This window comes from Xylona heveae (genome assembly GCF_001619985.1).
Source record: "Xylona heveae TC161 unplaced genomic scaffold L228scaffold_11, whole genome shotgun sequence".
NCBI classification, from domain to species: domain Eukaryota; kingdom Fungi; phylum Ascomycota; class Xylonomycetes; order Xylonales; family Xylonaceae; genus Xylona; species Xylona heveae.
This window is the reverse complement of record NW_017264203.1, coordinates 866,236-886,730: the sequence shown is the minus strand read 5'-3', so window position 1 is coordinate 886,730 and position 20,495 is coordinate 866,236. Positions and strand designations below refer to the sequence as shown.

The window sequence follows — 20,495 nt, the reverse complement described above, 5'->3', positions numbered from 1 at the left end:
TCACTGGCCTAGATCGCATCGCGTCTCAGCTTCCTTGTGGCTGCTGTACTTGCATATTGTCTCGTCGTCTCAGCCGTTACTTTGCATAATTTTCCCGCCCCCGGAAACTCTCTTCTCATTCACCTCACCTCCATCTCCACCTACAGCCCTCTCCCGACCACATTCATCCACCTTTTCGACAGATTCTCTCTCTTCCTCATCCCTCGTCGATAATCCACTCATTAAAATCGTCAGTCGTCTCAACTTCATCTGATTTTGCTTGGTTTCTTCGGTACCACATTCACTCCAGTCATATGTGTCTCCGCTACAAGTGAAGGACAACCACAAATCCAGGTTGCAGGCGACGTCCTGCCTTCACGCCATCATTTCCTGAGCGACACGTTCACACTTCGACGACTATTTGCCTTCTCTCGCCGTCGACCACTCGCTGGACGTTGTGGTCGTTGGTTTAATTCTTATTCCGTCATTCATCGCCATTTCGTTTCTGGAGCTTCCAACCCGACCGACGAAACTTCATCAAGCCGCGACCTGTGGCACAGAATCATTGTCAAACATATCACCACCTATTCCAACCGTCTTTATTGACAGAAAACGCTTCAGATACTGAAGCGTAATATCTTGCAATGAGACTCTTTAATACCCCCGTTCTTTCACTCCTCGCTGTAGGAATCCTGCCGGTCAGGGTTCTAGCGGGCGATGTGCTCAAGACATCTGGTTTCACTTCTTGTCTCTCCGACTCTGACATCACCGTGGAGAAGATGAACGTACAGTATGATCGTTCAGCCAATGTGGTCACCTTCGATGTGGCTGGCTCCAGCGCCAAGACCCAGAACGTCACCGCTTCCCTGAGCATCTCCGCCTACGGAAAGCAAGTCTATCAAAAAGAATTTAATCCTTGCGATGCGAATACCCACGTGGAACAGCTATGTCCAGGTTAGTATGATGCTTCATCTTAACAAGCACCAAGTTACCTGTCATCCAAAAAAGAAAGTGTTGCTGATACCAGACTTTTTCCAGTACCGGTCGGCAACTTTGCAGCTTCCGGTTCACAAGATATTCCATCTCAATATGCGGATATGATCCCTGCAATTGCCTTTCAGATACCTGACCTTGACGGTGCCGCAAAATTGCAGTTGAGCCCCGTTGATGGTGGAAACGATCTTGCCTGTATTCAATCAACTGTAACCAATGGCAAATCTGCGCAGGTACCGGCCGTACCGTATATTGCCGCCGGCGTTGCTGGCGCTGCATTCGTTCTTTCCGGCCTCTCGGCTGCCGGCGCAGCGGCTGGTGGAGCAGGCGTTGGCGCGCCCACAATGAGTCCTAGCTTTGTCGAAGTCATGGGATGGTTCCAGTCAATGGCCATGAATGGCATGCACAGTGTTAACTATCCCTCGGTGTATCGCAGCTTTGCAAGCAATTTTGGCTTCAGCGGTGGATTGATTTCATGGAACTCTATGCAAGTCTCCATCGATACGTTCCGTCAGAGAACCGGCGGCAATTTGACAGAAGATAACGTGTCATACCTGAAGAATGCCACACTCATTTTCTCGGATTCGAGTTCTTCTTCTTCATCATCAAGCAAAACCCGTCGTGGCCTGGAGCTTCTTCGGGACGGCATCTCTCTTGCTGCGCGTGGTGTCACGACAAATGTCAATGGCACTCAGACTTCTGCGAATGGAGGGACCAGCAACAGCAGCGATTCAGACAACTCCCCAATGCACCTTGTGCACGGAGTCCAAGGCTACGTTGAGCAGCTGACAATCCCGCAAGCGAACACCTTTATGACTGTTCTCCTGGTCTTCTGCATTATCATAGCTGCGATCACTGTTGGCATTCTCCTCTTAAAGGTCATTCTGGAAGCCTGGGCACTCTTTGGGACCTTTCCGAAGAAGCTGACAAGCTTTCGCAAACGTTACTGGTGGCTGCTTGCCAAGACCATTACCAATTTGATCCTCTTGCTTTATGGCATGTGGGTGCTCTATTGCATCTACCAGTTCACGCACGGCGATTCGTGGGCTGCTAAACTGCTGGCAGCCGTGACCCTCTTGATTTTTACCGCCGTTTTGGGCTTCTTCACCTCTCGCATCTGGATCTTGGCACGCCGATACAGAAAAGCCCAAGGCGACGCAGGCAAATTGTTTGAAGACAAGGAAACCTGGCGCAAGTACAGCTTGTTTTACGACCAGTATCGAAAGGGTCTCTGGTGGCTTTTTATCCCGAGTATCCTTTACATGTTTGCCAAGGGATGCGTGCTTGCTGCCGGTGATGGTCATGGCTTGAGTCAAACGGTGGCGCAGCTCATTATTGAGTCCCTCATGTTGGGATTGCTTATCTGGTGTCGCCCTTACCAGCGCGCATCTGGCAACTGGATCAACATTTTCATCCAGATTGTGCGAGTTCTCTCGGTAGCCTGCATTTTGTTATTTGTTGAGGAACTGGGCTTTTCGCAATCGACAAAGACGATTACGGGAGTTGTGCTCATTGCTGTCCAGTCAGTGTTGACAGGCACGCTAGCAATCTTGATTGCAGTCAATGCCATTATCAACTGCTGTCGCGAGAATCCCCACCGCAAGCGTCGCAAGGCTGCTGGTATGTTGCATATGCCCCCATCATCCATTGTTTAATGTTCCACCATGCTAACAATAATCTCTTGCAGAAAAACTCAATCGTGACCTTGACGACCTCACACCCCTTGATGCCCGCAACTCGTTGCTCATTGACCCCAACTCGTACACGGACTCTTCGCAGCTCAAAGCGCCCATGGTTTCGTCCTATCCTCTCTCCAGCAAGCGCCGCTCAGGTTATACCCCGCTTGCCGGTCGCGATAAAACGCCTTCTTCTGAGCACCTGGCCGCGTCCGCTGCAGCCTTTGGCAAAGTCGAAAGTCATCAAAGTGATACCTCGGATGGAGTCCCCCAGAGTAGAGGTGCTCCTCTAGGACAATATCCATCTCATTATCAAGATACTCAGTACCGTGGAGTAGCTCTTTGATTTTTGTCATTTTTTCTTTTCTCCCTTTTCTTCTCCCTTTCTAATTTGCTCTTTTCGATTTGCGCCCACACTCGGCATTCTTCTTCACTTTTGCTGCTTCTTTGAGCGAGTGTTTTCATCTTTTCCCATCAATAGAATAGTCTGGAGGCTCTTATCTTTTCCAACGGTTTTATTCTCTATGGCTTGATATCTTCAATTTTTCCCCCGTCACTTCTTTGTGTCATATAGATTCATTCCCCCAAAACCTACTGTAGCTAGGGTTATTACCTGTACTTTTTTTTTTTTTTTTTTTTTTTAACTATTTACTGTCAATACTGAAGACGATACCTGATATCCTGAGATAATATGAAAATGTCCCTGAAAGCTTCATGGAATCGAGTGACAAAACGTGGTCTGCATTTTATTTCCCCTTCTCTCTTTCTCATTTCTCATTTCTCTTTTCGTTTTCTTTCTTTCTTTCTTTCTTTCTTTCTTTTTTTTTTTTTTTTTTTCATTACATCTTTGACCGTTCTTTGGCCGTACATATACAAGATATATGCACACTGTGCACCGATTATGCGCTGGCTATGCGCTGGCTATGCGACAACTATGCAGCATACTGCAGATAGCGGGCAGCGGACAATGGATTATAGTCCATCAACTTGACTCTGAATCGATAGTTACATATCACTTTGGCTTTGATTCAATTGAATCATTGATATCAAACGGAATCCCATCAAATCGCGCGGCCGTGCCTCTTGCCAAAAATGCCTAAAGTGAGCTCGCGTAAAGAAGGAGACTCAATTGTGAATAGTTTCAAATTGAACACTACTAAAGTACAGTACAGTACATTCTGACAACCAAACCCCTTCACCCAAGTGACGCGGGTTCCAGCAAAGATAAATAAAGTTAAAGCAGGGATCAGCCCAGGATCAGCATCAGCTCAAGACTAGACGAGACGGAGTGGGATGATACGGTGGTGCTAGACTTAGTAAAAGTCCACTCGCAGACACATATTGTGACTGGCCACATCATCCGTGCCCGTTCCGCCGGCAATGTAGGCCTTCTTCTGGCCGACGACGCGCTTCTCGTACTCTGCCGCGGCGTGGTTCGGGCCGGCGGACCAGTTGCCCATTGTGGAGGCGATGCATTTTGTTTCTGGAGCGTATGAGAGTTAGCTAATTTGAACTCGTTTTAAGGAGGTTGAGATCTGGGTAGTTGTGGTCTCCAAATACCTCCGCCAACATGCTGAGAAGTAGAGAAGAAGGAGGAGGAGGAGGAGGAGGAGGAAGATGGATGGACAAGGGGGAAAAGCGAAAAGGAAAGGGTGAGAGGATATGGATGTAGTGCAAAGGGGAGAGAGGGAAGCTCACCCATAAAGGAGCAAGAGCAAGGGGAGGATAAGAAACGGCAAAAAGAGAAACAAAACGATGACGACAAAAGTGATACAGGGAAGTGAAATGATAATAATAAAGAGTATCAGAGAAAGCAAAAAGAGGGTACGTAAACGAAAAGAGAACATACTCGACCCGTTATGTTCGGTCCTTTCTACGACCGCCGCGGGAGGCGCGTTCTTGATAATGTCCTGAGTGAAGCCATTCGAGCGATTCGTCCCATCCGTCGAGCTGATGGTTGCAGCTCCATCGCAGCCTTGCTCGAGCGAGATGTCGCCGTGCGCGGCGCCGTCGTTGCTCGCTTTGACCTGGAATTCAACCCACGTGGCGGGTTGGATGTTGCCGCGCTGGACACGGCCCTTGAAGCTCTCGGGCAGACTGACGAATTTGCACATGCGCGGAGCGAGATGCACGGATTTCATGGGATGGTCAAAGTTGGCCCCGGCAGTCCCGTTGCCGTTCCAGTAATTGTCGAAGAAAAAGTACGTTTCGGGCTTGGAGGAGCGGTTGTGCAGCATCACGCCGGGCCCGCTAATGGCGGCGTGGATGGCCGTGCGTTGCTGGGAAGCATCGGATGTATGGTCGGTCTTATCATCGGGTTGTTCATCGCCCTGCTTGTGTGGCTCTTGCTGGTGCTGTTCCTGCTTATCTCCGTGCTGTTCCTGGTGGTTTGCAGGTTGCTGTTGGTTAAATTGCTGGAGATGCACAGGTTGTCCGTGCTGGTCGAATAGCTGCATTGGCTCTCCTTGCTGATTGGACTGCTGTTGTTCTTGGTGATCTCCTGATTGCTGAGGATGGCCCCCAGCGCTGCCATTGGCAGACGCGTTTACATTGCCATTTGTAGAAGCGCCGTGAGGGATCGCCAGATCTTGCGCTTGGAAGCCCGTTCCAGGACCAGAGGATCCTGGAGCTTCAAATGGCTGCGGGCCTTCCTCATGCTCAACCAGCTTTTCCTGAGGACGGTGCGCCAGGTGTGGCGGTTGGGTGGGCGTGGCATCGCCGTCATTGTATACAACCAGAATATTCTTGTCGCCATGCGCGGCGGAGCTCTAACGGACAAATGTGAGCATCTTGATTTCACGATGGAATTGCTGGATAATTCTTCGATAGAAATAAAAGGAATGGTATAAATGCATACCTGATCGTTGTCCGACTTGTTTCCAGGACTTCCACCCCAGGCACCAACACCAATGTACGTTTTGCCATTGGCAAAAGTACGAACAAGCTTTTCCAACCCAGGATTATCTTTGATGGGGCCAATGCGGGTAACTGTGCCCTCTTGATTGGTAAACACACAATCATGCAGAGACTTCTTGGTCGCAGCATCGGCGTCGTGCCATGCCTTGTTCATATGCTGCATGAAGAGGGGGTCACCCTTGCGAGTCGAAGGATCTCCGGCCTGTTGCACAATCATGTTTCCGCCTGCACCCATGATATTGCTGAGATCGATAAAGTCGTTTCCTATAACAGTCAGTCAGTGTTACGTTATAAGACGATGAAAAGCACGGAATAGGGTATATCAGATAGAAACAACATAACGAGGAGGCAAAAGGTTATCAGATGCCAACTCACCCATGTATCCGTCCTTTGTGATTTCTGCCTGCTCACACTCGTGACCGTCATGCAGGGCAATAATGGCGCCAGAGGTGTGATCCGGTGCTGCAATGGCATGAGTTTCGCCAGGCTTGACAGTAATGTTATGATTATTGTTCCAGCCGTGGACTTCGAAGCTCTGCTCGTGGTGAGACTTGTTGAAGACGTTGATGTTGTGCATTTTGATAATTGTTCAATATGAATCAATAAATTTTTCTTGCTATGATAGAGTCGAAAGAGTCAAATATCTTGAGATGCTCGTTTGTTCTGATAATTCCTGGACAAAACGACCTGTGCTGAGGAGAAGACATATTTATATTCGTCTCTCTTTTGATGTTGCGGACAAAATAATTATACAATTCCCGCCTCTGTGCCTTCATTTTGCCTCTTTCCAACTGCTGTCTGCTCATTGTAACCCTCAAGTTGACGAACGAGCATGCTGATGACGCTGAGCTATTGCGTTCAGGTACATTTTCAGCAGTAGAAGCATGATGCCAAGCCGTGGACCCCAATTCTGCACGTCAACCGTGACCCTGCACAAGGTGAGCAAGGATTAGTACATTAGTCCGGCATATGGCAGCCGTCCAGTTAGGTGAAGAAGAAACGCATCGTGATTGCTGTTGTTCTTTTTTGACGGCCCCCCATTCTTCGGCCTTGGGGTTCAGCTGTTGCTTTTGCGGGGAAAGATCAACATCTAGCGGCCCCCGTCATGTTGGCTTGGCGCTCTAAAGGGGTCAGATAAGCAGACGGAAGCTCAGCGCATGGTTTCCCCGCCGCCAGAGCCTATGATGAGGCTCAATTGAGCCGATTCTGCACCTTTCATTCGCTCCAAGTTGACCGTTTTAGACGCAAAGGAGCAGTCTTGATCGTCATCGCGAACACCCCAGGAAATGCGGATGATCATCAATCTTGTTCCTCATTGTAGCAAGACAGCTGACACGCGAGGCATCCGTTGCATCCGCCTTCTGAAACGAGGCTGACGGTCGACCGTAACAGTAAGCATTAGATGTTGGATCTGAAAATAATTCTTCAGCTGTTCCCTTGTCGGATTCTTTTCCGCGTCTTCAGCGTCATCAGGCATCGGAGATTCAGGTACAGCCGGTGACTTAGAGATGACAGGGGATTACTCCAGAAGGTAATCCAAATTATCAGCTGCCAGACTCGATTCAGCCTTGTAATATCACACCAAGAGAATAAGTCCGGATATAATTTTGGACTCTTACATGTCTTGGGGGCCCCTCGTAGGTATTGATTCCCGTGATTTCTAATGACGGTGGGGCAGCACGTTTCGTCAAACCGTTACACTCCTGTATTTGTATCTTCACACATCAGCACTAGCACAGCCGCTGAAGAGGGAAGTTCGCATCAAATGGAATAGCCGCAGATAGGCATGCCAAATACTCAAGGCCTGTAAATGGTCACTATGCGGAGCCTGTGCCACACAGATGTGGTAGATACTATGATTAGACGAACCTCCCAAGGCAGCAGAGAAAACATGATGGGAGGGGAAGTCGATCTGCGCGGCTGAAGCCATGACATTTGCGGGGGCGGAAAAGAGATGCAATGTTCGGATCTCACTCCGGCATATGGGACAGGAGAGCAAGACAAGTGTGTCCAAGACTGACCGCAAGAATCTCTTCTCGTGATAGTCTCTCAGCCTCGCAATGCTATAACAGAGAAGTATATAAATTTAAAAAGATGCAGCACTTCTACTGCGCCCTTTGCCAATTGCCCCCTTTATCTATCACAGCATCTCTTGGAATATTTATGCTAAATTCGCTGCCTTTTAAACATATCTAAAAACTTGTCCAAAAGGTGATCTCATTCTTCTTTTTGCTTATTCGTCCACGATGGCATCAAACCCAGTCAACCATGTCGAGCATGCGAACGAGGCAAGCCCCGCAAATGCTGCAGACAAACAAGTCAACGTCCACAAGCGGTGCCTCTTGTGGGATTGGACAAACACCCAGAATTGCCCTTGGGCAATGGATAAGGTCAATTTCCATGGGCCCATTCATTCCTGCAGTAATTGGAACACATGGGTACCTCCCGAGCTCAAAGGCCGGTTGCCCTTCAGGCCCATGGTGCGCACCACGGGTCAACTCGGTGGCCAAGACTGGGAGAACATTGAAAAGACAACCGAACATATCATCCATTTCTTCAACGAGCCTGAACGTGCCGGTGTCAGCCCCGAGCAGGCAGCAGATGCTTGGGTGAAGCAGATGCTGCCCTTGCGCCAGCAAAAGGGCAAAAAGCTCGTGAGTCCGTCCTGCGCAGATGACGGAGCTGGCCGGGCATGGATCGAGGACTTTATGAATCGCGTGCAGGCGCACCCGCCAGATTATCTTGGTCTCCATTATTATGGCACCAACGGCGACGATGCGATCAAGTACATTGAAGAAATGCACCACAAGCATCCCCACCAACCGATCATCGTATCCGAAATCGCGAGCATCTCGAGAAATAAGAATGAAGTGTACCACTTCACTGCCCAGCTGGCAAACTGGATGGACAAGACGCCGTGGGTGTTTGAGTATGGCTTTTTCGGATGCATGGAGCATGTCGCGGATAACTTTGTCAGCCCGCAAGCTCAGCTGATGAACCCGAATGGGTCATTCACCGAATTGATGCTCAAGTTGATGAATGATGAGCCGATAAAGCCATAGTGCGCAGTGATGAGGCGGGTGCGAGTTGGCATAAAGAAGATGCTATTGGGTTTATACTGCGTTTGTCTCTCAGTGTTGGTAGTAGCAAATCCTGGAGTTTGTCATCTTGTTCTGACGGTGTGCCATGATGGTTCTTTCTTCTTGTGTTGATGAACATGTATGTAGAGTAGCGGAGTTTGCCACATAAGTGTAGCAGAACAATTGCAATTTTAAATCAGATACCTAGCTCTTTATCACGTAAGAAATGCCACCCGTAGTATATGCTCATACGCCGTAAACAATGCCTGCAACGATCGTGCCGTTCATGAAGCCAGATAAAGCATCCGCGCGAAAGACAGGAAATAAAATATAAATGTATGAGAATGGAAAGAGGGGGAAAAAAAAAAAAATCTAGAAAGACACTTCCTTGACCTGCCCACGACGCGTTCGTGCATCGTACTCTATCCAGCGAGCAATGCCTTTGCGATCTGGCGCCACAAGCTTGCCCGGGTTCATGACGTGACAGCCCTCGTACGTTACTGTAAACGGAGGAGCGTCCTGATCAGCTAGTACCAGAGCGGTAGGAAGCGGATAAAGCTCTAAAGCTGTAGCAAAGTCCCAAATGACCGGCCGTATAGACAATGGAAACGGCGAGAGATAACCTTGGTCGAGGATAGTTTTGACAAGTTTTCGGGCAGTCTGAGTATCTAGTGAGACTTGGTTAGACGCCGTTGTCGTGTCAACACCAACTCCATCAGAAAGCTCATTGGGCCTGCCAGCAGGGGCTGGGGTATGTGACTCGGCTGCTTCAACTGCATGGTCGACATCCATGCCCTGAGCCGGATTCGAATTTTGTGCTTCCTGCCCGGCTTCAGTGTCATCCACGCCAGGAGTTGCCTCGGTCTGAGATGGTGCGGGTGCAGCTCCATCGGCCATGACAATGTCACCAGCGGGAGCATCGGGGTCCGGTTCTAGAGTTTGCTGTGGAACGGGACGAAACGTGATTGCATTACGGCGGAAGCGGGCAGAAATGTCGTCTCTAAAGAGAACAATCTCTTGGGTAGGTCCGAACAGAGAAAGGCGCGAGGGGTTGCTGGTCCAGATAACTTCTGCGTCAGGCTTTCTACCCGTTGCACGCTCGGCATCGGCCGCCGCGGATGCGAAGGCTCGTTTGATGCGCGAAGTGAAAAGCTCAGGTAAATTCTTGCGGGGAATTGCCGTGGCAGCACCGGCTGACAGCGCGGATGCCCAAGGGTCATTGTCTCCTGGGACAAAGATGAAAGTTGAGTGTTGAAGCAACGTAGGGAAATCTGATAACGTCGACGCGAGGGCATCGAAATACTCCTTGTACTCGATGCTTCCGCCGCTCCCACCGCCAGCCATTACGGCATGTTGAACAAAATTACCCATCAGCACTACCGTCATTGGGACATTGTCGGAACTCTCGCTAGAATAGTGTTCAAAGACTTTTCGCAAAGCATCCAGAGTGCGCATTTGATCGAGGTTGACTTCTCCCAGGATAATCATCCTTTCTCGCCCATGGTTGCTATTTGCCTCTTCGTCATCTCCGTCTTCCTGCCCTGTTTCTGAAAGGCGTAGCACGCGATCCTCGATTCGGCGCATCCTTGAGCCCACGGCGCGCTCGCTCCCTACACCAAGGAAATCGATCCAGCCGAACCCACCGCTTGCAACCACGTCTCCGTCTTTGCCTGAAAGGCTGATCCCTAGGCTAGTCTCACGTCTCTCGCACGGAGGGCCCCCGACGGAGAATCCGACGAATTTTCCTCCAATCGTACCCCCAATGCCACCGCCGCCTCCCAGGACTTCTGCTGCGGGATTCGAATCCTCTTCGTAGATACCGTCAACTAACACGATCATCCCAGGCGCAAACCAAGCTCCGTCCTCGGGTACTGGCCGCGCATGCGTCAGGTCAAGAGCAATGCTCCCCGTAAGGTCATTTATAGCCAGGTTTCCAGTAGGAGCTATGGTCAGCAGCCCAAGTAGTAGATGACTAGTACCACTGCGACCTAGCAGATTTGTTATTGCGGTAAGTTTGTATGCCTGTTGTATTGTAGCCATGTTTGACGTAGAGCGTAGTAAGCTAGAGCGAGCCGGTGTAAGAGATGGCACTTGGAAGGATTCGTTTCGTAGAAGCCTTTGATAGACCATATCATAGCGATGTCGGAAAAGTTGCGTCTTTTGCGACGCCGAAGCTAGGAGGGAGGGGGGTGCGTTTGCTCTGATTGACATGTATTAGCATTCATTCCCACGGCCAAATTGTGACAGCAGAGTCTAACCTTTCGAAATGCTTCTTGGCAACGTTGTAGAATAGTCTAGGTTGTTCAAATGCTGAAATAACCTTGAGCCATTTCCGGGGATCACTGGCTAACTCTTCTTCCTCTTCGTCCATGCCCAAAGCCGAGAGACCAAAACTTGCTTGGCTATCCTCCCGTTCTAGACTGCCTGGACTGCCACCTCCTACAGCATCCGCAGCGAGCTTCTCAAGACCGTCCCCAAAAGCGAAACTATTTTGTCGACTCAGCGATTTGCCTTGTTGTATTCTGCCCCCGCTCATAGCTCCCTCGATATTTTTCAGTATCGTTTGAAGCTCGGCACTCTCGCCATCGACAATGACAGGCCCGCCAAGCTTCTTCCAGCTCTTTGCGACTTCTTCCAAGACCTTCTCGGCCAAGCCTTGCTCCCGCCATCCTGCGCCGCAATGAGTGCCAATAAAGGACGCGAGTGCCTGCAATGCCGAGGAGCTCAAGGTGAGATTGTGCTTTTTGGTAAATGTGCGAAATGCCAGCGGTCGAAGCGTTGGCGGTGGAAGTAGGATAGGTAGAATTGTCTGCTTTGTAGATGTCGCATCTTTTGGCGCATACGGTTTCGGCGGGTGGACCGGGGTTCCAAAAGCTGGTGAAGAAGATGGAATCGGGTTATGTGAGGCCGGAGTATGCGGCGGTCGAAACAAAGGCGCAGTGCGACGACTTGGAGTCTGATGCGGCCTCATTTTGCCCTCAAGCTTTCAAGTGTTCACCGGCATATAATTGGGGCCTTGATCGAATTGTAGGTAGATTCTATGCTCCTTTGGCCTGTTGTTGACCATGCGACGTGCGTCAATAATAGTTGCGCTGGGAAGACGCGTAAAGTGGTTGCCGACCAGATTTCGCGAACGCGTCTCGCGTAGATTGATGTTCATGACGCTTGCGGCTCAATAATGAATTTCTACCAGCAATCAAGACAGCCACAAAACAAACCAGAAATCCTTTCCAGGTCTACATCAGAAACTCTTGTTCTTCCCTGAACCTTTTGATCTGACCTTCTACTAAATACTCTCTTCACCATATCCTCAGATCCTACGTCTTTCGCATCTATTAGATTCACCATGGCCGAAGCTGCCGAACAAGGCCAGCTTGCAGAGCTCATCGCACAAGCCAGCTTACAATACTCATTAAAAAATTACGATGCAGCGGCGGAGTTGTACTCTGAAGCGACAGCGCTCCAAGCCGAGCTGAATGGCGAGATGGCGCCAGAGAATGCTGACCTGCTATACGCTTACGGACGATGTCTCTATCACGTCGGAGTAGCAAACAGCAACGTCTTGGGCGGCAAAGTAGCCGGAGAAAAGCCCTCAAACGAGAGCGCGAAGCCAAAGAAGAAGAAGAGCAGCGCAGCCGCATCTGCGGCAGCACAAGATGCGGTTGCGCCATCCTCCGAGGCCCAAAAAGTTGCAGAGGAAATCGTGACAAAGGTTGTTGAAGAAAAGGACGGACTGCATCAAGAGCAACCACCCCAGCGGGATTCCGCGTCGTCTACAACAGCAAACAAGCCATACTTTCAATTTACCGGTGACGAAAACTGGGACAGCGACGAGAGCGATGCGGAAGATGGCGAAGAGGACGAAGACGCCGATGGCGAGGCCGACGCCGAAGCTGACGCAGAGGACGACGATTTCGCTACTGCGTACGAGATCCTTGACCTTGCGCGTGTCCTTTTACTACGGAAAATCGAAGCAATAAAAGAAGACGGCGGTGCAGCAGCAGCAGCGGATCAAACAGACGAAAGCAAAGACAAGGGCAAGGGCAAGGGCAAAGATATAGGAGAGCAAGAGCCAGAGTCCGAGGAAGTCAAGCAAATCAAAGAAAGACTGGCAGATACACATGATCTACAGGCCGAGATCTCGCTCGAAAACGAACGGTTTACAGACGCCGTGACAGATTCCCGCGCAGCGCTGGATCTGAAACGGGAACTGTTTCCGCCAGAGTCAAGTCTCTTGGCCGAAGCGCATTTCAAACTTGCCCTCGCACTGGAATTTGCGTCTGTGACTGCCCCTGCTCCTGCGGCTGATGACGACAATAATCACGCTGCCCATTCGACGGGCGAAGAGGCGCAGCAAGTCGACATGGCAATGCGCGAGGACGCCGCCAAAGAGATGGAAGCCGCCATTGAGAGCTGCCGTCTGCGCGTCAAAAAGGAGGAAGCCTCTCTCAGGTCGGACGACACCTCGCCCGCGGAAAAGGAGAAGCTGAAACGCGGCATTGCCGATGTCAAGGACATGATTCAAGAAATGGAGCAACGTGTACGTATCCTGTATTCTATTACAAGGTTATCTCACTGCTTTATATCCCCCTTGTTATTTGTTATTTCTTTTATTCTTTTCTTTCTTCTTTTCTTTGCCATTTTTCGTTTTGGGGGGTTTTTTGTTTCTTTCTTTTCTTTCTTTTCTTTCTTTTCTTTCCTTTTTCTTTCCTTTTTCTTTTCTTTTTCTTTCCAATCCAGAGTCTGTCGATCCCTATATTGTTCTACTCGACCTACCTCCTATCTATCTACCACCTACCTTAGTATTTGGGTAAGGTACCTCGTACATAAACGCCAAGTCACTAACACTTCCATCCCGCTCAATACAGCTCCAAGACCTCCGCCAACCACCCATTTCTCTCTCTTCCTCTGGAGACTTACTCCGCTCTGGCGGCTCTGGCCCCGCCGGCGCACCCGATCCCACAGACGCCGACCCGCTGACCGGCATCCTTGGCGCCGTCCTGGGCGAGTCTGCCGCCGAGCAACACGCCCGCGTCACCGCCGCCTCCGCCTCCGCGCGGGATCTCACCGGCATGGTACGGAAAAAGAAGCGGTCTCTCCCTTCGTCTTCCTCTTCTGCTCCTGAAGGTCAAGTAGAGGGCGGCAGCGGCGGGGAGAACGGCCACGGGGCTCAAGGAGAAGAAGAAGTAGAAAGCGGGAGTGCTTCCAAGAAGGCGAAAAAGTAAAATGGGTTGATGTTTAGATATGTATGGTATCAGATCATCATGATCATTACGGTATCATACTGGCGTTCTGTTTCTCTTTTCTCTTTTCTCTTTTCTTTTCTTTTCTTTTTTGCTCTTTTTTCTTTCCTTTCCTTTTTTCTCTTTTCTTTTTTTTGGTATGCGATTCTTGGTATATGGTATTCGGTATATGGTATTCGGTATGCGGCACACGGTAGTCTACAACACCTTTCTTTTTCCTTTTTTCTTTTTCTCTTTCTTTCTTTTGTCTGTTCACTCCTGGTGCTCACTCCTGATGCTCACTTTCTGCATGATTCATGGTTCACATTAATTGTCCGTTCTCATAAACGGGTTTCTATGTGGTCCCTCCGTCCGTCCGCCTGCCTGCCTGTCCGTCTGCCTGCCTGTCCCGTGGGAAAGACTAAGGTATTGAAGGATTCAAAGATTCGAGGCTTAAGGGACATGAGGACTTAATGGACTAAGGACTCAAGGACTCAAGGATTAAGGACTCAAGGATTAAGACTTCAAGGAATTTAAGGATCACTGTTGGCCCTGCACGTTGCACCATGCACTTTGGACCTTGCAGCATGCAGCACGCAGCACGCAGCTTCTTTTCTTCCTTTTCTTCCCCGTTGGCCCGTTGGCCCGTTCCCTGCCATTCTCCCGTCTCCCCGTCATCCGTCCCCCGTCATCACAACGACTGGCAAATCTGGCGAATCTGGCTACCTTACAGTACAAAATACAGGGTACAAGGTAGATACCTATGAATAGTAACAGCTTTCTTTCGGTACCGTACCTTTGGTAGAACGGAGTGGAATGATTTCTGCATAATGTACAAAGTACGGAGTAAATTTCCCCTGGGTTCTTGGCAGGACGTTAGGCAAAACGTCGGCAAACCTTGGCAACGGGATTTCATAATTTTATTTTCTTGGCGTAACGACGTACGTGCTCTAGTAAAGAACGTGTATACTCCTTATGTGGGATAATAGTGGGATAATAATGGTCATCCCTGCTTACACGTAGTAAGGTTGTGCGTGTATGTAGAGAAAAAAAAAAGGTTACTAGGTACGCAGTAACATGGTTGATGCTCTCGGGAAGTCAAGCATTGAAATGGGGAAAAGAGAAACAAAAGACCGAGAAGAAGGGGGAGGGAAAAAACGTGGAAGCCACCCGAACGCTATCCCGTGCAGCCGCCGACGTCGGCGTGCAGAAGGGTTACCCATGGATGATTTGGCAAGGGGGATCGCAGATGGGTTCCGTTAGATGGTGAATCTGTAGTGGGGAGGAAGCAGGAGAAGGGGATGAGGGAGGCAGGGAAGGGGGCGAGTTGTGTGTGGGACGGTCCGACGGAAGAAAGGTACCTAAGGTAAGGTACCTACAGGTATGGATTAGGGGAGTAAGTACGGAGGTACTTCGTCCAGTACAAGCCGAGCGAGGGAACCTCGGAGGAATTACCTTCCTGTCGATTGGGCAATGATGGATCCCACCGAGGCATCGGGGAAAAATAACCGATAAGCCAGGATGTAATATAAATTTCCATGGGAGCAAGAGTATCGTCCCATAGTTGAGATAAGTTCCACATTGCTCAAGCTCTGGTGCGATGCGATGACAACGAATAAAAAATTGGGATGGCGGGTCAAGTAAAGTTTGAATGCGGATAATGTCTTGTTCTTCTGTATGGTGTATGGAAGTACTCCGTGGTGGAGCTGCATACTCCGTACTGTGCACTGTGTACTGTGATCAATTCGTAGAAGAGGACAGAGTTGATCGAGATCCGATAACAACGCGCCTGGTCCGTTGAGAACACAACCACAGAGTCGGCAGGGAAACAGAGATGCCCTGCCGGCCTGGTCATGGCTTTCTAATCACAAAATCCCAGCATAAACTTGCAGGATTAGACGCGCAGCAATCATGGGGGACGCGTCCGTCCTCGTCATGCAGCATAGATCTCAAGGGTATCTGCATGTTGACGTTATGTTGAGAGCGGGAGAAGCGATATGGGGTTTTCACCATTGACCGTCCCCCGCCCAATCGACCATGATCTCATCGCCATCACCTGTTTATTGGAAGAGGTCGGGGTGGAGCTTCTCATTGTCTCAAAAGTTACCTACCTTCTCAAGGAGGGTTAAACGGCCTGTGCGGCGTAGGTGCGCAGATTTGGGGACAAAGATGTAGGATCTCGTCCATGAAGAACCACTGCACGTTTCCGAGACGAGGTTGTGTGTAGGGAAATTACAGAGGCGAAGATCGGTAACGATGAATGTTGACTGGGAGGGATACAAAAAATATAAAAATGGTTAGGATGTGCATGAGGCCCGAGGGACCTTGTTCCCTGGAGGTTGCTGCAGTACACGACAACCTTGTTTCGTTTGAGAGCTTCGACGTATATCAGAGCATCCGCAGCAGTTAGCAGACTGATTTTTTGAAGCGAGAAGCGACTCAGACCCCTAGTTTCAAGAAGATAATAAACGGGTGTAAAGAAGAATATACTGTACCGGGGAGGACCCTGATTCATCTGGGTCCGCTTGTCCTGGAATGATAACAGTAATAGTAACCCTCCATGTTTTATAAGACGATTGTCGTAGGACGAAGGTATGGAGTACTGCAGATTGTTATGATAATAGGTTAGTGATAGACATGTCCAGTAAACTATCAGACAAATAAGGGAGGTTAGTGGGAGCAATTCGCTTGGGAAACAGGAAATCCTCGAATAAGAGCGGCGAGAGAGCGACAAGAGAGGGAACGAGGCGAAGAGAAACAAATTGGCCCTTTTTTCTCCGAAAGTTGATTTTGTGGGTTGAAAGACGCCCAGGAACGTGGGAACCGTCAATCGTGCCAAAAGTGGTTTAGCCGTTACTCTTTTTGGTCAACGCCCCTCCATCAGCTCTTCGCTTCGGGTAGGGATGAACGTTCGATTCGCTCAAAGGAGTAATCTTGCTCCAGCTAGTGGTTTCGTTGTTGAAACTACCTAACTGGCGCGTGGAGTTGGCACCATTTTCCTTTCTTTGATACTGGTACTTTTCCACCGCTCGTTCGTTCGTTCATTCCTCTCTTTCTTGCTTGCAAGTGCCCATGCCGTAACTTTATCTCACACTTGGCTCTCATGGCGATCTCTTTTACCTCTTCTTGTTTCACTCAGGTTGCGCAAAAGTCACGCAAGTAGGTAGTAGAGAAAAAAAGAACGGTGCGTCACCTGCCTAAGTGACAGTACGTCTGATCAGAGGTCGCGCTGTATGGCAGCCGAAGTACTGATACAGATAAAGCCCGAAGAGAGTGGGGCCCCTACGGGCTCATCACCCGTTTCTCTGCGCGAACAGACCATCACCATCAACAGCAGCAGCAGCAGCAGCAGCAGCATATCAACTCCTCTCCTGTGTTTTGTGCTGTAGAGCCACGGCGCGTGCAGAGTCTTAATAACAAAAGCAAGGCGGCAGTGTTTCCTAACCGAGTTATACTCTGTTCTCACGTAATGTAGTCCCGCAACTCTTGGATCTCCCCCGGGTTTCTCATCTTTTCCCTCGGGGCTCGTATTTTTAGCAAGCGAGGCGGATAGGGGTGTCTGAGGCGCCCGCACCGCACAAAGAATACAGACCTGAGGTATACTGTAAGGATGCTATCACCACGTGTACAACCCAGCACAGTATAACTACTACCCGTTATGATAGAAGTAAGAGTGATAACTATGGCTCTGGCTGAGTCGGTTCAGAATCTCCAGCGACTAACTACTCCGTAAGAGGCGACTCGTGCTACCGACAGGTTGCTGTCAAAGGGAAGAAAAAGTAATCTAGATGGCACGAGTCCAACTAGCTTATTGGCGATGGGCGGCTAGCACAGGCACACACTATAATGCTCCACTATTATTACGGGTAACTGGAGCGAAAGGGCCATCATGCTCCCATCTTGGTCGATTATTTTCTCTTTTGGCCCCATTTGCTCGCCCGTCCAGTCCCGGTCCATTATCGAAACTAGAGTAGACTGGGGGACCGAGAGAGAGAACCAACGAGATAGGTCTGTACAGTACAGTAGTTGCTGTACCCAGAACTTGTCGCATTTTTTTTTTTTTTTTTTTTTCTTTTCACAGCCTTCGGTCTCTCCCCCACAACGCTAACGGAACTGCAGGTCTTCTCTCCGACCCCCGGCACGAGAGATGGATGGCCTTGTTTATTGCGCTTGTGCCTGGGCTGAAGAGTGGATTCTCAGCACTGTACTCTTTCTCTCTCTTTTCCTTTACAGAGGTACATACCTTCGTACTTTGCCATGACACTATCCATTAGCAATAATCTGTGGCCCCCCTTCTGCCCGGTAATAATGCTCAGCCACCCGAGGCGAGTGAGATTGGTGGACATTTGACAATAGCACCCGAATGATGGGATCCCGCAGCATTGACCGCCCACCTACCCAGCCTAGCCCTCATGTTCACCATGGTCCCATCGTCCATGGTCGGTCCAGGCGGAACGCGGCCCAAAGAGCCCACCTTCGGCGAAGTCAGTGTGGGTGTCGTTGAGGGCAGAGAACAGGGTACTACTCATCATCGTATGCATGCTGAGCCATGGCCATGGCACTACAAACACTAACTACTAACTCTTTTGCTCACACTACTTGTGCATGGCTGGCCTTCGCCGTGGTTCTCTCCCCTCTTGGCAGCCTTAATTTCCCATTCTCCTGCTTTCCCTTCTTCAGAAGAACTCTGTCGTCTTCGCGTCTCTTCTTTTTTAAATTTACCCTTTCACACACACACACACTCACTCTCTCTGTGTCAACCTCCTGCCCTTTCGCTCTTCCCTATCGTCGTGGCTTGTTGTAGCTGTCGTGTGTCCACCACTCGTCGTGGTCTATCGTTCGCTGCCAATCTCGAGAACAATCTCTTTTTACGGGAAAAGAGCAAAGTAGGGCCTGTTTGCGAGCGTTGTTAGCTTTCTGGGGCTCCAATTTGCAATCACTTCGCGTCTTTTGTCGCTTTTGCCGCATATTACTCGTCGTTGCGCCTGTCGCTACCAGTCGAAATCAGCACTGTCGTTTGAATCGTTCCCTCTGAAATTGATTGTTGACGACGACTGTTTCGCACCGTGATTTTTGAATCAATTCCATTAAGAGACGACGTTCCTATAACCCCGAGTCGATTCGTTTTTGCTGCCAATTGCCATTTTACGTTGCACACACGGCACCATGCATCTATCGCAGACGGCTCTCCTTCTCGCTGCTACCGCCGCGCAGACGGCTCTCTGCGCCTCTACTACGAAGAAGCGCGGTCTCGTTTACACCCCTTCGGAGAAGCATCCCCAAGATGACCAGATTTGGGATACGTCCTCTTCCGACTTGACCTGGTATTACAACTATGGCGACACGCCGTCGCCGGCGTATGCCAAGGCCTCCAAACTGCAGTTTGTGCCTATGCTCTGGGGCGCACCCACAGATACCAGCGACATGACCTTTCACGACAGTATCGTCTCCCAGATCAATAGCGGTGCCAAGTTTCCTTATGTCTTGTCATATAACGAGCCCGACGGACAGGGCAATGGCGGCAGCAACGTGCCAGCGGATCTAGCCGCCGAGACTTGGATTCGTGAGCTTGAACCGCTGCGCAAGTACAATGTCTCTCTCGGAGCGCCCGCCGTCACCGGCGCGCCGAGTGGCTTCACGTGGCTGCAAAACTTTTTTACCGCATGCAATGGCAACTGCCATGCTGACTTCATCCCCGTGCACTGGTACGGCGATTACATTGGGCTTGCCTCGCACATTGGACAAGTCCAGGGTACCTATCACAACATGACCATTTGGGTGACTGAGTTTGCCGACCCGGACCAAAATCTTAACGACAGCCAGAGCTTCTTTAATCAGTCCACAAAGTACTTTGACAGCATCGAGTAAGTTTCTTCTCCTAATACGGCAATAAGCCTTATTTACTATGCCTGGACCTGGCTTAACTGTATAATTCTGTAGCTACATTACGCACTATTCTTACTTTGGCGCGTTCCGAAGTGATGCGTCCAATGTTGGCCCCTACTCGGCCATGCTGACCCAGAACGGTCAGCTCACGGACATTGGCTCGTGGTACCTCGGTCATGGTTCCACTGGCCACCGGCCCAAGGGCGCCGCCGCGTCGCTTTCCGTCTCGGCTCGTTGGGTCTTTGTCATTCTGGCCGCCATCACATGGGGCCTGGCATAATTTGAGCGTCATGTTTTTTTTTTTTTTTTTTTTTTTTTTTTTTTTTTTTTTTTTTTTTGTTTGCTATGTGTTTTTATTTCCTTTTACGCCATCACATGACACTCTCTCGTCCATGACATTTTCATATTCATGTTCGTGTTATCTCATCTCCATCATGTCATTTCCTGTCCAACATCTCCATCTTCCTGTTCAACATTTTCCTCTTCATCAGCATGACTCGTGCATTGATTCTGTGTTTTACATTTATATACACTTTTTAACTCGATGCATTTCACGGAGTCGTTTCATTTTAAGTTTTTTTCCTCTTCCTTTTCCTTTGTCGTTTGCTCATTCTCTCCGCTTTCATCTTAGATTCAACCCGTGCGACATATTCCCTCGAACGCATCGTTATTGTCGTTGTCATTGTCGTTGTCATCGTTTCCCGGTCATATACGTATTCCGGCATCGTCATCTTTTCATTGGT

At 49.7% G+C, this 20,495-nt stretch overlaps 6 protein-coding genes across 6 annotated transcripts; 4 read left to right on the top strand and 2 right to left on the bottom strand.

The window, feature by feature from the left end:
• Nucleotides 1-623: 623 nt before the first annotated feature.
• L228DRAFT_270854 (DUF907 domain protein) lies at nucleotides 624-2,994 on the top strand (the record flags this gene model as incomplete). Its single annotated transcript, XM_018335460.1, has 3 exons — nucleotides 624-933; nucleotides 1,018-2,592; nucleotides 2,660-2,994. The coding sequence occupies 3 exons, from the start codon at nucleotides 624-626 to the stop codon at nucleotides 2,992-2,994; spliced, it is 2,220 nt and encodes a 739-aa protein (XP_018185656.1).
• Nucleotides 2,995-3,851: 857 nt separating this feature from the next.
• On the bottom strand, nucleotides 3,852-5,189 carry L228DRAFT_250540 (hypothetical protein). Its single transcript, XM_018333355.1, has 2 exons — nucleotides 4,498-5,189; nucleotides 3,852-4,131 (listed from the first exon to the last, which is right to left on the bottom strand). Exons 1-2 carry the CDS (start codon nucleotides 5,102-5,104, stop codon nucleotides 3,962-3,964), a joined length of 777 nt encoding a protein of 258 aa, XP_018185655.1. The 5' UTR covers nucleotides 5,105-5,189; the 3' UTR covers nucleotides 3,852-3,961.
• A 2,621-nt stretch (nucleotides 5,190-7,810) lies between these two features.
• On the top strand, nucleotides 7,811-8,626 carry L228DRAFT_241286 (glycoside hydrolase family 128 protein; the record flags this gene model as incomplete). The annotated part of the gene is made up of 1 exon (XM_018331317.1): nucleotides 7,811-8,626. One exon carries the CDS (start codon nucleotides 7,811-7,813, stop codon nucleotides 8,624-8,626), a length of 816 nt encoding a protein of 271 aa, XP_018185654.1.
• Nucleotides 8,541-11,615, bottom strand: L228DRAFT_263397 (hypothetical protein; the record flags this gene model as incomplete). The annotated part of the gene is made up of 2 exons (XM_018334485.1): nucleotides 8,541-10,844; nucleotides 10,903-11,615. 2 exons carry the CDS (start codon nucleotides 11,613-11,615, stop codon nucleotides 9,017-9,019), a joined length of 2,541 nt encoding a protein of 846 aa, XP_018185653.1. The 3' UTR covers nucleotides 8,541-9,016.
• A 375-nt stretch (nucleotides 11,616-11,990) lies between these two features.
• Nucleotides 11,991-13,869, top strand: L228DRAFT_270850 (hypothetical protein; the record flags this gene model as incomplete). The annotated part of the gene is made up of 2 exons (XM_018335459.1): nucleotides 11,991-13,184; nucleotides 13,513-13,869. 2 exons carry the CDS (start codon nucleotides 11,991-11,993, stop codon nucleotides 13,867-13,869), a joined length of 1,551 nt encoding a protein of 516 aa, XP_018185652.1.
• Nucleotides 13,870-19,032: 5,163 nt separating this feature from the next.
• L228DRAFT_270849 (glycoside hydrolase family 128 protein) lies at nucleotides 19,033-20,032 on the top strand (the record flags this gene model as incomplete). Its single annotated transcript, XM_018335458.1, has 2 exons — nucleotides 19,033-19,730; nucleotides 19,807-20,032. 2 exons carry the CDS (start codon nucleotides 19,033-19,035, stop codon nucleotides 20,030-20,032), a joined length of 924 nt encoding a protein of 307 aa, XP_018185651.1.
• Between the last annotated feature and the right edge of the window lie 463 nt (nucleotides 20,033-20,495).

What these genes read in the sequence shown, in the direction of transcription:
- L228DRAFT_250540 (XM_018333355.1), bottom strand. Translation starts at nt 5,104, where the DNA reads ATGCAGCTATTCGACCAGCACGGACAACCTGTGCATCTCCAGCAATTT. An exon ending in GACCGAACATAACGGGTCGA is followed by an intron (nt 4,132 to 4,497) that starts GTATGTTCTCTT and finishes CATACGCTCCAG; the next exon opens with AAACAAAATGCATCGCCTCC.